Source organism: Schistocerca serialis, chromosome 9 (genome assembly GCF_023864345.2).
Source record: "Schistocerca serialis cubense isolate TAMUIC-IGC-003099 chromosome 9, iqSchSeri2.2, whole genome shotgun sequence".
NCBI lineage: Eukaryota > Metazoa > Arthropoda > Insecta > Orthoptera > Acrididae > Schistocerca > Schistocerca serialis.
Window position 1 is genome coordinate 40,879,962 of NC_064646.1, and position 14,393 is coordinate 40,894,354.

The 14,393-nt window shown below is 41.9% G+C and overlaps 1 protein-coding gene across 1 annotated transcript in view; it reads right to left on the minus strand.

Annotated features, from left to right (window-relative positions):
- The window catches only part of LOC126418577 (uncharacterized), a 71,287-nt gene that overhangs the window by 19,067 nt on the left and 37,827 nt on the right, over window positions 1–14,393 (minus strand). The window contains exon 9 of the mRNA XM_050085394.1: window positions 930–1,113. Coding sequence (XP_049941351.1) covers window positions 930–1,113 — 184 coding nt within the window. The remainder of the gene's footprint in view (window positions 1–929; window positions 1,114–14,393) is intronic.

Genomic DNA, 14,393 nt, shown 5'->3' on the forward strand with positions numbered 1-14,393 from the left:
ATAATAACAACTGTGATCCCAACACAAACCACTTCACATTATCGCCTCACACATTCGTTCTAGTATCACATGCACACATCCAGTATTTTACTCTCTCTGAATGCAGGCACTTACATTCTGCGTATGTCCCATATTTCTTCAACCCTTTTCTTATTCAGCAGGTTAACTTCAGCATACCTCAGATATTCGAAGACTTATTGAAGTAATACATGACTGGTTACAAAGATAATTTAAGAGGTTGTTAAACTAACAAGAACACACTTCAAACACCTCAGTTGATATTTCACAATAACTACGAAATTTTATTTTAAATATTTTACGGTAAATATAACTTCTCGTGTAGGGAGGCTCATATCCGTGTTACTGAAATTACTTGGAAAGGTTAGACTCCAATTTCAGAGCTGCAGCCACTGAGTCTGACAACCCCATCTTCTCCATTACAGATGTAAACTGTTTGTTAAAGAGCTTTGTCACACTACCAGGGTATCATTTACTCTCAAAACTATTTGCTATTTCACATATGGTTCTAATAATCCCCGCTCCCCTTTTCTGCGTACACCAAGAAGTCTTTATTTTGTTGTTCTCATTTCACTGGCTTCTTCTCGTAAATTTTGTTTGAAAGTTTCTATGACTTTCTTCAATACTCTGCAACATGCCTTGAAACAAGTTCCAAGTCATGATAAGCATCAACACTTAACATTCAGAAATGTGTGCCAGAATCTCAGATGCCACTATTAGTTTCGTAATATGATTTTGTTTCTTAGACCTGTCAATAAAAACATTTTCAGTGGTTGGTACTGTACATTAGACTACATAGCTGGAAACTTGGCACTAATTTTATGCTTCCCCTCCCCTCCCCTAAAAAAAAAAATAAATAAATAAATAAAATTTTAAAAAAATCATATACTGAACTAGCAGTAATAGCTTACCTAGATTGCTGAGGTCCACAGCCCCACACCTCAACATCAAGGAGGCTGTATGGGATGTCACAAAATTTGACAACAGAGAAATCTATATCAACCTCGAGGCTGGGTTTCCGGGGATCCTGCCCTGCTCGCAGTGCTACTGGGTAGCCCCGTATTGAGGTGTTCAGGTACAGAAGTTTGGGACCCTCTGCAACAACATCAAAATTAAGTATGTTATAAGGTTTATCACTCATTCTTCAAGAAAAATAAAATTAATCAGTCAAGTTCATAAAACATTTAGTACCATTGGTTCTTTTAAAATAACTTGAGGCTAAAAGTATAATCAAAAATAAGAGAGTCTAGAAAAATTATATCATCATTTAAGATTGATACCTAGTTTATATCGAATGAAACTAAATGACAAATGAAAAGTTCAGTCACATATTTTCTACGGGATCAATCATGCAGAACACATGCAATATAGTACTTTCAAGTTGTTACGTTTTTCTACAAATTAGCAACAGAAGAATCAGTTAACATGAAACTGAAAGATACCAAATGTTATCTGTATTTGTATTATTTGGAAACTAAAGCAGCAGAAATTCAAGAGATCATACATAATGACGATGTGCACTGCCTGTATCTGCTCAGAATTTTGGGGTGTTAATTGTAAGCTCCTTCAGAGTTGAATGTTCCTATAATGAAGAGGAAAACAACTTGATAGGACACAGAATCATACAATTCTTCTGTGTAAGCTAGAAGAGTACGGGTTGAGAGGACTAGCATTGAAACTACTTCCCTCCTATTTGAAAGACAGGAAACAGTGTGTAAAGCTAACTTACCAAAATAATGAACAGCTCCTAACGACCAAATCAAACTTCAGGACACTTCAATGTGGTGTGCCTCAAGGAAGCATACTAGGGCTTTTTCTGTTCCTTGTATATGTAAATAATTTATTTGAACCCCAAAATTGCATAGTTGTAAGCTATGCTGATGATATATCCTTCATCAGCTGTGGCAGTGATATGCAGTCTGCAGCTAACAGTACCAAGATCAGTTTCAATACTCTGTCCGCATACCTTACAGCAAACAAGTTTCTTGTAAATAAAGACAAAATGGTAATAATGAAGTTCATCCACAGTTATGATGCTGCCATAACTGATACTGTATTTACATCCCCATTGGGTCTTGCATATGCAAATTCACATAAATTTTTGGGCGTCGTTGTTGATGAACACTTATCATGGAAAGACCATGTAGGTAATATTTGCAAGAAAATCAGTAGAAATGTGTATCTACTGAAACTGGTCTCGGCCTTCTTGGACCATGATACTTTAGGGCAAATATATTTTGGGTTCATTCATCCGCACCTTCAGTATGGTATTGACATATGGGGTGGGGCATCAGCAGTTCATATAGATAGACTTTTTGGATTACAAAAAAATGCAGTAAGAATGGTAGCCAAGGTAAAGAAGAGAGAGCCTTGTAGAGACATCTTTAGAAAATATAAAATTCTTACGGTGTACTCCATGTATATACTGCAGACAGTCATGTTCGTGAAACAAAATCCTGAATTTAATATGAGAAACAGTAATGTACACAACTATGATACACGGGGAAGGGAAAATTTTCATAGAATTGCGTGACCAATAAAAATGCAACGGACCACAGCCCACACGGAATGGGAGCAATTTTCTACAATGCACCACCCGGTGAACTCAAGAAAGTAAATCTAAATATGCTAAAGAGTAGACTGAAGCAATTATTAATAGAGAAGTGTTGTTACTCTATAGAGGACTTTAAGTTGTAGTGACATCTTGGAAAACAGAGTATATAGACAATGTCTCCGGTCTGTCAGTGGTATGAAAGAATGAAATTATACACTGTATTGTGTGTACTGTACTATTGTAAATATAAGCTAAATTGTGTTACACTATAGAGGAATCTACTTTTAGTGCCCTTTTGAAAAATAATGTGTATAGACATGTGTCTGATCCGTATGTTATGAAATAATGTAAATATTTTACTGTGTATGTGTAGTGTAATCTAAATTTTTCTGACAATGTTCGAAAACTTTTTGTTATATGGACACTAAAAAAAAAAGTTTTGTTTTGCATGCAGTGACAAGTGATCCGGCAATGCCGAGCTCTGACACTGTCACCTGTCAAAGTTATTTCATTAAACCTATAGATAAGATAGCCAAATTCAAATACTTAGGTTTGAGCACCTGTTAAAATCGGAGGATAAAAGATGAAATTAGTAAAGAATCAGAGATGCCACCTGCCTGTTTGTTAAAATCAATGAACATGTTTAACAAAAAGAGACAGCTCTAACACGATAAGATAAATGCCTATAGAGTTAACTATTCTGTAATGCTGACCTTTGGATGCTGATACTCAACAATAAGAACATGAAAAGCCGAATCCAAGATCTCTGGCAACTAGGAAAATACAGACAGACAGATAAAATTCAGAAAACAGAGAAATACAAGTGAATAAGACTGCTCTAGAGTAACAACAACAACGTTTTGAATGTCTCCAGTACATCAGTATAGCTACATACAGCTACAATGAGTCAATTACTACATTTGCACAAAATAGTCCACACCTGATCTTTTGACGCAAGATAATTGGAAAAAATAAACCTCCAGTATGGGCCACACTAATAAACCTCCAGTATGGGCCACACTAATAAACCTCCAGTATGGGCCACACTGCTAAATTTATCTCAAATCACAAACTACTACTACTACTACTACTACATTTTTGGTGCAGACACCAAATTGATGGCAACCCTACATAACTGAGCAGCTACATGAATGTGTGGTTTCTGTCCTTTCTGACATGTATGAAAGAACAGACATCACAGGGAATCTGCAGCTGTGAAGCTGTGATACATTACATGTAAATTGTAGGGGAAGGAGGGAAGGGAAGGGAAGGGAAGGGAAGGGAAGGGATTACTGATCATTGCATTAACCACTGCAGCATCTGGGACACAGTGCTTCTTGCAACTGCGAAGACTACCTTGGAAGGCCTCTCAGCTGACCCACACTGCCACCAAGCATCACTTATCCACAGCCCCTGCCAATTTCCTCCATGCTCGCTACTCTGAGATTCTTTCAGGTCGGACGTACTTGTGCATCTGCACTAGAGAAGGTGGGTCTATTGCCCATCTAGATGAAACAATTAAAAGTGGTTAACGCACCTGCCTATTAACCAGGGGATCTCAAGTTTGAATCCCGGTCTGGCACACATTTTCACTTGTCGCCGCTGATTCCGAGTAATGTCCCAATGCAACTGACATCAGTAACGCCTTTTCTTTCCTCCCTCCATCTTCAATTTACATACAACTGAGCCCGTTATCAGCTATGCATTATGCAAAGGAGCATGGAAAGTGGAAAGCTGAACAAATTTCATTCACATGAAAAACATGTTTGTCAGGAGCAAATACCTAGACGTGGAAAAAGATATAACTTGATTTTGTTGGTCAAAACAGAAAATGTGGATATGCCACTACAACTGAAATAACTTAAATTGAAGGATGTTAAATTGCATGTAAAACAAACATTTCATCAATGGAATTTGAAGTTTTATTTGGTTAACTTTGGCAATTTATGCAACAAAATAATGTATCCGTTTGTTGTAGAACTACAATTGTGAAAAAACTGCCTCAAACTTGCGAAAATTGTTACATATGTTTCTGTTGGTACATGATCCAGCTCCAATGCAAAAATTGTTATATATATTCCCAAATAGGAAATGGAGACCACACACTAGTCTGTTTTGATATTCTCAACAGCACTTTTCAGTAAATAATGTAGGGGAACATAGTGTTCAAATACGTACATGTGCCGTTGAAAAGCAGCAGTGCCGTGGTTTCTTTTATCAAGAACAGCAACTACATTTGCAAACAAGGGATGTTTTTTGCTGTTTTCTTCTTAAGTCTTTGATGGTTTACAAGTAACTGCCACAACTTGTAATGGTATTAATTTCAACCCACAAGGTAATTGTGTACATGTAATACTGAAACTGGCGCTTTATGATACGAATGTGGGGGAAAAAAATTAAAAAATAAAAAGTGAGGCCTATATATATGCAAATAGGGTGACTGGATTTGTCTGTAATTAATTTAGTACTCTTGTGGTGTTAAAAAATATCCACACTGCATAAACTTAATTTGTGCAGAGAATGTCAAAATGTCACAAGCTTAGAGATCAACAGACAACAACGTAGCCACAGCTGCAGACAGGAAGAGGTGGAGATTCCTCATATTGTCTACAGTTTTACAGAGAGGAGGCATTAGGTAGACAGTAAGTAAATTAGTACCAACACACAGTGATATTTTGTTCGCAACTACCATAATGTCACATTTGATACTGAAAAAAGACTGCTGGCTTTGTATGTAATCACATTATGGGCCTACTGTATAAACATCACTGACTGGAGATCTATTTTGATGTTACTTCAGAAACTGAACTCTATTCAGCTCTCCACTCAACTGTATAACAGTAAACTTGGACCCAGCGAGGGAGGTTCACCACTGATCTACGTTAGCACAAAACATGTTTGGCAACACTGCTACAAATCAGCTATTGACACAATTATTGTGCTTCAAATGCAGACATTAACTGTATATCGTGGATACATGATATTTATAACTGAAGATTCATGCTACACAGATGGAGAAAAATAAAACTGTAAATGGAGAAATCTTTTAACTTCTCCCCATCTAATATATAAACACATATACTCTTTCCTAGGCGTTTCGATGAATTCTTCCTTCAGTGAGGCAACATAGGCTGATACGTGTGCACGGCTCCGCAAGCTGTTGTTACATCTGTTTTAAACAAATTGCCAACCACCATTTGCAAGCATCCTGTAGCATAATATCTTCATTGATATATTTTGGAGAAATGGCAGCATCAGTCATCAACACTGAAATCCTTTATTTTACAAATTGATTTTGGTCGCTGTGTGATAATCTTCAGTGAAAATTATCTTGTAACCTTAGCAGTTGGATCGGCAATTGCTAAGGTTACAAGGTAGACTCTTCTGTAAATTTAAAAATTATTGTATGCAGTAAAAGTGAAGATATGTGTAGGAAGTAATCATCACAGTACATGTTACACTTCATAGAAAATGTTATGCTGTTATGGTAAGGGCCTAAAAAGTTCGAATAATTTGCACTGACAATGGTCACACAGTGACCAAAATCAATGTGTAAAATTAAGCATTTCAGTATTTACGACCGATGCTGCCATTTATCCGAAATATACTGATGATACGGTCGTGGTGCACATTTTTCCCAATGGAATTATACATCAGTAATACCTTAACTTTAAATGTACCATTCACACTGGAGCCAGTGGCTGGTTTCTTTTGCTCGGTTTCAGCAGATACTGTCTTGACGTTCTGTGCTCTCAACCTTAGATTAACTGCTGCACAATATTTTTGACCACGAGAAACATCAGCTTAAATGATTTCTCATTTCCAAAAATTGGTTCATCCTTTTTTGTCATCACAGACATTAGAATACTCAGATGTCAGTAAATAAAATGATGATGATTATTGGTGTGATGGATGGATATGGTGTTATGGGCGCTCAACAGTGTATTGGTGTGAGGGGTGCTCAACTGTGCGGTCATCAGCACCCATACAAAGTCCCAATCTTTACACAGTCCAATTTTAGCCACTTTCATGAATGATGATGATGATGAAATGATGAAGACAACACAAACACCCAGTCCCCAGGCAGAGAAAATCCTCAACCTGGCTGGGAATCGAACCTGGGACTCTGTGGTCCAGAAGCAGCAACACCAGCCACTAGACCACAAGCTTAAATAAAAGGAACAATATAATTCACATCACTTAAGAACACAGAATGCTGCTGCCCATCTTGGTGGCCCACAATGTTCAGTGGTTGTGGAGGATTTGGGGGGGAAGGGACCAAATAGCGAATTCATCGGTCCCATGATCTGGTCATGAATCAAGGGAGGAACTACACAAACAGCATAGCCCAGCCAAGGGGAAGGAATAACATGCAAACAAAAAGAAGAAAGGGATGGCAGAGCAGCAGGAAGAGGAAAACAGGAACGGGATGGGTGGAAACAGGGAGAGCAGGGGCTGCCCCAGAAATGCTATGTGCCATGGGGTACCAGCACTGCCACCGACCCATCCCAACACCCACAGCATATATCATTATCATAATACAATGGCAACAACACCAGGGGAAGAAGACACAAGCAAAGGAGAAACAAAACAGCCTAACAGACCAAACAATATGTACGGAAAATGCAGAGACAACCTGGCCTGTATGGAGACGAGGTCAAGGCCTCCGTAACCAACATCTATGCTAACTGAGGGACTCAAATTCCAGAGGAAAACTGAAGGACTTGTACCTGTGAGGACAAACCACTTTTAAGAACGAAACCAAGGGCAGGCGTAACCATGAGAGCATCGTTCGCTAACACACGAGACAAGGAAGGTGGGAGGGCATATTTAGTGCAAAGGGCTAAAAGGCAGAGGCACTCCAGCAAAATAAGGATCACTGTGAGTGGAGCCAAACTATAACAGGGGAGGGGGGGAGGGGGGGGGGGGGGAGCTCACTGCAGAGAAAAAACCATGGGTCAACCTAGCATGGCCTATACAAAGATGGTAGAGGATGTTAGATTCCCATCAGAAGACGCAGAGGGAAGAATGACACATGGTGGTAGTCCCCTTGATAGTGAGAAGTTTATTAGACAAGAGTGGTAGCCTCCCGAGAGTCAGCTCATGATCGCCAATCAGCCCCTGGGGAAGTCATGGGAACGGAGGGGTAGGTGACCGCCCCTCCAGACAGATGATCAGCAAGTTTATGATCCATGATACCTACATGACCAAGAACCCAAAGGAAATCAACAAGCAGCATCACCGAGATCAGCGAGGTGGTCACAGAGGGTAGACACTAAAGGATGGTGGGGTAAACTCCGAGCGATAGCCTTAAGGCCACTCACTGAGTGCATTAGATACCAAAACTTAGGTGAGGGAGGACTGTTTAAAGAAGCAGAGAACCCGATAGATGGCCATCAATACTGCAATAAACACCGCATAGCACACGTGGCAGGTGAGACATGGTTTTCCATGCCAACATAAGGCATATAGGCATATCCCACATGATCAGTGGATTTAGAGCCATGGGAGGGAGAACAGCAGCATCCTGAAATTTACATAAGAGCATTCTGAACAAACAACAGAACACCACCGGCATGATGGAGTCTTTCGGACTCTAGAAACGATCCATCCAAATTTGGGGCCAAGGAACTAACCAAGGGAGAGTGGTCGGGTGAGTGGGGAAGAGGGCAACGAGTAGAGACTGAAGTCACAGCACAGAGTAGCAAGGCAGAGCCCAACCAGTAAATTCACCAGAGGGTGGGCAGCAGGTGGGTGACAGCCCGAAGCAGCAAAAAGGATAGAATAGGAGGGGAGAGCAGGGAAAGAGCAGACAGCGATGGCATAGGAAACAAGGAGCTGAGACTGCCGAATCTGAAGAGGAGGGATTCCAGCACCAACCAGAAGACTATCGACAAGGCTAGTGCATAAAGGACCAGTGGATAAACGGATGATGAACAAGGTCCAAGGGGGAGCAATGTGGAAGGGGCAGCTGATCCATAAACTCGACAACCATAGCCCAGATGACACACAACTAATGCCCGGTACAAGCAGAGAAAGGTCAAACAATCTGCACCCCAAGAGGTGTGGGCAAGGAAGTGATGAACATTGAGTAAATGAAAACAGCCAACTTTCAGATGACGGTCAAATAGAAGATCCAAGAAATGGAACAGGAGGACAATGGTCAAGTGTTGGATGTCAAGGTAGAGCTCCAGATTGAGATGGACCACAGCACAGCGACAGAAACGCACCACCATTGAACGAAGGGGAGAGAACTGAAAACCGTTCAAGTGTGTCCACATGCAAGCAGGCTGGTTGGCACCCTGAAGTTGTCGTCCTCCAGATGCCACAGAGTGGGAGCTATCCCACATTCAGAAACAAACCACATACATATCAGGGGTGATCAACAGTCTGGCAGAGGCTACAGTTCCATTAATAGAAATTAGGAAAAGAAGGAAATTTAATATAGAGTCCTGTGGAATGCCATTCCCCTGAGACGGCGGAGAGCTGAGAACAGTACCAACCCAGACACTGAATGACCGGTAGGAACAGGTGAATAAAAATCAGAATGGGGCCCTGAAGCCCCGATTCATGGAGCGTAAGAAGGATGTGATGGCACCAAGCTGTGCTGTAGGCCTTATGAGGATCAAAGAAAACTGTGACAAGATGACAGCACTGAGAAAAGGCCTGCCAAACTGCAAATGGTTCAAATGGCTCTGAGCACTATGGGACTCAACTGCTGAGGTCATTAGTCCCCTAGAACTTAGAGCTAGTTAAACCTAACTAACCTAAGGACATCACAAACATCCATGCCAGAGGCAGGATTCGAACCTGCGACCGTAGCGGTCTTGCGGTTCCAGACAGCAGCGCCTTTAACCGCACGGCCACTTCGGCCGGCGCCAAACTGCAGTTTCCAGTTGAAGCAGATGATCAATCGGAAACCGTCCATCCCGAAAGCTGGACTGGTAAGGAGATAAATGGTCCCAAGATTCGGGGACTGAGCTGATGAGCCACTATCTGTTCTAGTAACCTGCTGGGGTAACTGGCCATGCTGACTGGCTGGTAACTATCAAGGGGTGACGGATCCCTGCCAGGCTTAAGGATAGGAACCAGAATACTTTCTCTCCAACGTGAGGGAGAAAATGCCTTCTTCAGCTGGGGAAGGTGAGTGGCACAAGGGGGTAAGGGTGTGGGAACTGCAGGAGAGGGGCAGGGGGAAAGGACATAACAGAGGTAGAAGCAGAAGTCATCGACTTAGGATGAAGTCAGTCGAATTTCCCATCAGCCTCAGTGGAAGATAAACAATCCAGGGATTATTACCCTTTTACCTTCTTTCTTTTCTTCTAAGGTGGGCAATCTGCTAAGTGCGGAGAGAGATGGTCGCGACAAGTGACACACATCGGTGCCGGAACACAGGGGCTCCCCACATGGAATGGGTGTCCCCAGCCACCATATAGAGGGTCCGCTGTATGTCGGGAAGATGTGCCTGAAGCGCAAGCACCTAAACCACCTCATGGGTAGCAGGATATGTGGCTTCACATCACACCGATAATACATAACCTTGACCTCCTGTGCAAGGTTATCTCCCTCGAAAGCTAGAATAAAGGCGCCAGCATCTGTGCAACTGTCCTTACGACCTTCCTGCACACAACAGACAAAATGAACACACCATTGTTCCACATTGGTTCAGAGTTCCTCATCTGTCTGAAGGCTAAAGTCCCCATGAAAAATGACTCTCTGGACCACATTCAAAGACTGGTGACGTATAATGGACACCGGGACATTGCCAAGATGATCACAAGCATAAAGAGCAACAGAAGTAGTTTTGATCATCAACAGGGAACCCGGCCACATCTTACTGAGAGACTCCACTTCAGCAAACTTGTCTTCCGTATTTTCCACAAAAAAATAATTGCTTCGTGGTGGCGAATGTGTCCCTGCCTGTCCTAGTACAGACCAGGTAGCGTGGAAAGTACATCACCTCAAGCTGACGAACCTGGCCCTCCTCCGAGGGTGTAGCAAGGGAAGGGAAGGGGCTGGGTCATAAGCAGCAGCATTCAGTTATCCATTATCAACCAAAGATATGGCCATACAAGAACAGCCAGATTTTTGGAGCTCGATATGTTTCACACACATAGCATCTACCCTGATACTATCCACTCTGATCAGAGGCTCTTCCCATGCCTGCCCCCAGCCATACCAAGTGTTGTCTGGCCTGGTGGCTGTTGCTGGGAGTTCCAGTGTTCCAAAACAATGAGCAACCACTCCTTGGCATACATAGGGAGGCAACAGCTTAGGTATCAGAAGTGTGATCCTTGTGCCGTCAAGGGGCTCAGCCAGGTGGGTACTTAACAGCCACACCACATGGAGTGGCTACACGTGTTGGTGACCTAGCAAGGCAGAGGGGGGCTACAGCAGGCAAGGAAGTGGGAGAGGAATCCATGTTGTAGATGCCAGGGAGGGTGCTCTTCCCCAAATGGCTCACACTACAGAGAGAAAACTTAGAAGTGAATGTCAAAACCCAAAGAGTGACCAAAAATGCCAAAAAGAAAGGATGAAAGATAGAAGGCAAGGAGAACAAAACTGTAAGGAATACAGGAAACCACATGGGTAGCCAGACTGACATAAGTAAGAACAGAGAGAGAGGGGAAGGAGGGGACTGTGTGGAAGGAGCAAGATTGGGAATGGAGGAGCACATGGAAGTAAATGCAACCCAAGGAAAAAGAATGGGGTGCAACAGCTCAGGTGCCCTTGGGTGCCACGAACAAACTCACAAATAAACAGTGAGCCCCAGGGGTCCCGAACATTCAGAAAACGAAAGTATAGTATGACTTAAAAACAGAGTATCGTTATAGTCATCTTTATTATCAGTACAATAGAGAAAGTAGTATCAAATGGAGGGAAAAAATCAAATAACTGGTGACCTCTGTACTGCACGCTACCAAAACAATAATGCAATCATCCTCTGAAACATGTTGCTAAAGAACTTATTTATACTTCCTTGCGTTTCATTCATCAAAGTGCACCCGACTTACAACAGTTTATGCACGCCTTTTTTTAACACACATGCATGCATTGTGTAGTTGCTGCTACTCGAGCTGAGAGAGCACATTTAAGAGACGTTCAAACATTATTGGCTGCTTCAAAATCTACATACTTTTCATGGCAAATACTTAAAATTTTACTTTCTTACCGTGCCACCGAATGTCTATAAAATTGCGAGACGTCTCAAAGTATTGTTATGAGAACAATTATTATCTGCATTCATTCCACACATAACAAATGATTTCCTTAAACTAACTTTACAGATCGAAAAATGTATTTCCAGATTCAGCAATGTGTAGTGGTGTAATCACATATGTAAGTGCCAACAACAGCATTTTTATTATTTCAATCTCCATTTGTGCAAGACTGAAGCACTGTTCTGTAATGTCACTATAAAATGCAACTGATTATTACATTTGAACCTGGTTTTTACCCATGAATTTTTGACAGTCAAAGATGATCGTACTTCATGCTGACACAAGCTAGGATTACTACACTGTGTGGTCAAAAGAATCCGGACACCCCCAAAAACATACATTTTTCAAATTAGGTGCACTGTGCTGCCACCTACTGCCAGGTACTCCATATCAGTGACCTCAGTAGTCATTAGACATCGTGAGAGTGCAAAAGGGGGTGCTCCGCAGAACTCACTGACTTTGAATGTGGTCAATCAGTACACAAGATTTCCACACTCCTAAACATCCCTAGGTCCACTGTTTCTGATGTAATAGTGAAGTGGAAACATGAAGGGACACGTACAGCACAAAAGTGTACAACAGGCCTACCTGTCAGTCTCTCGACTGACAGAATGCCGACAGTTGAAGAGGGTCATAATGTGTAATAGGCAGACCACCACACAGGAACTCCTAACTGCATCAGGATACACTGCAAGTACTATGACAGTTAGCCAGGTGAGAAAACTTGGCTTTCATTGTAAAGAGGCAGCTCATAAATCACACATCATGCCGGTAAATGCTAAACGACGCCTCACCTGGCGTAAGGAACGTAAAAATTGGAGATTAAACTGTTGTGTGGAGTGACGAATTCTTGTACACAATACGGCAATCTGATGGCAGGGTGTGGGTATGGCGAATGCCCGGTGAACATCATCTGCCAGCGTATGTTGTGCCAACAGTATAATTCAGAGGCAGTGGTGCTATGGTGTGGTCATGTTTTTTGTGGAGGGGGCTTGCAGCCCTTGTTATTTTGTGTGACACTATCACAGCACAGGTCTAAATTAAGGTTTTAAGCACCTTCTTGCATCCCACTGTTGAAGAGCAATTCGGGGATGGCGACTGCATCTTTCAACACGATGGAGCACCTGCTCATAATGCACAGCCTGTGGTGGAGTTGTTACACGACAATAACATCCCTGTAATGGACTGGCCTGCACAGAGTTCTGACCTGAATCCTACTGAACACCTTTGGGAGGTTTTGTAACACCAATTTCGTGCGAGGCCTCACTGACCAACATTGATACCTCTCCTTAGTGCAGTACTCCATGAAGAATGGGCTGCCATTCCCCAAGAAACCTTCCAGCACCTGATTGAACGTATGCCTGTGAGAGTGGAAGCTGTCATGAAGGGCATGGGCCAACACCATCTTGCATTCCAGCATTACCAATGGAGGGCGCCATGAAGTTTTAAGTCATTTTCAGCCAGGTGTCGGGGTACTTTTGATCATGTAGTGTATTTACACAATGTAGATTTCCAAGTTAAGCTTGACCTGAGGTCAATTTCTGTGTCAATCTAAGATCAAATACTTTATACAACTGGCCCTATGAGTAAACTAGACTCTAATTCCGCCATTCCTGGCACATGCGGGTGCCGGATTAGCAGAAGTGCCAGATTATTGACTGTCTGAAATTTATTTTGAAAACTTAGGGGATATAGTGTACTGTACTTTATTAAACTGAAGGATACAATTTTAAAACTTGGAGGATATATTTTATTAAATCCAAAAATACATTAATTTTCAAAGAAATTTTAGCCTCTGAGTTTATACTGTACATAATTACACAGTCTTATCACTCACTATGAAACATGGTGCTAATTTTTAAGTGTTGCAATGATGATACGGGACGGTGGCATGCTTTATCACGCAACCATTTTACAAGCATTACATCGGTACTGCATGTATCTGCTTGTTGCGTAATGTACTTCAGGAAGACCTCGGCAGCTTCAGCACCAGCAGTGTGAGAAATCTTCATGCTCTCTCCTCATGTGTCCTCTTCTTCATCACTTTCTTGCACGTTTTTGATTATTTCTTCACCTGTTAAAAAGTTTGATCCGTATCACAATTTTCCTCATTCAGCCACTCAGTAACATCATCATCATCAATTTCTTCTCCTCCTAGAAGGTTGTGGAACATGTCAGTGCACAAAGTAATTGATAATTCTGAATTGACTGGCTCATCGGTGTCACTCACTACCGGATCCAACTCGGCACCAATGGACGGCCACAATTTTCTCCAGCTCTTCATTATGGTAGTGCTCTGCACTTTATCCCAGGATTCAGCTGCTTGGAAAACAACATCACATATGTTAATTGCTTTCCACGCCTTCAGCATAGTCTCGAAAGAGTAATTTTCACTTTTGTTCAGCAAGAAGACGAGAAGTAAATGTCGATAACGACGTTCAATTGATTCCAAAACTCCCTGGTCCATGGGCTGAATTAGGGCCGTCACACTGGGTGGGAGAGAGAGTGCTTGTATGCCATCAGACTTTAGAGAAACATCTGAAGAATGACTGGGAGCATTGTCAATTATAAGGATAGCTTTCAGTAGAAGCTTTTTCTTC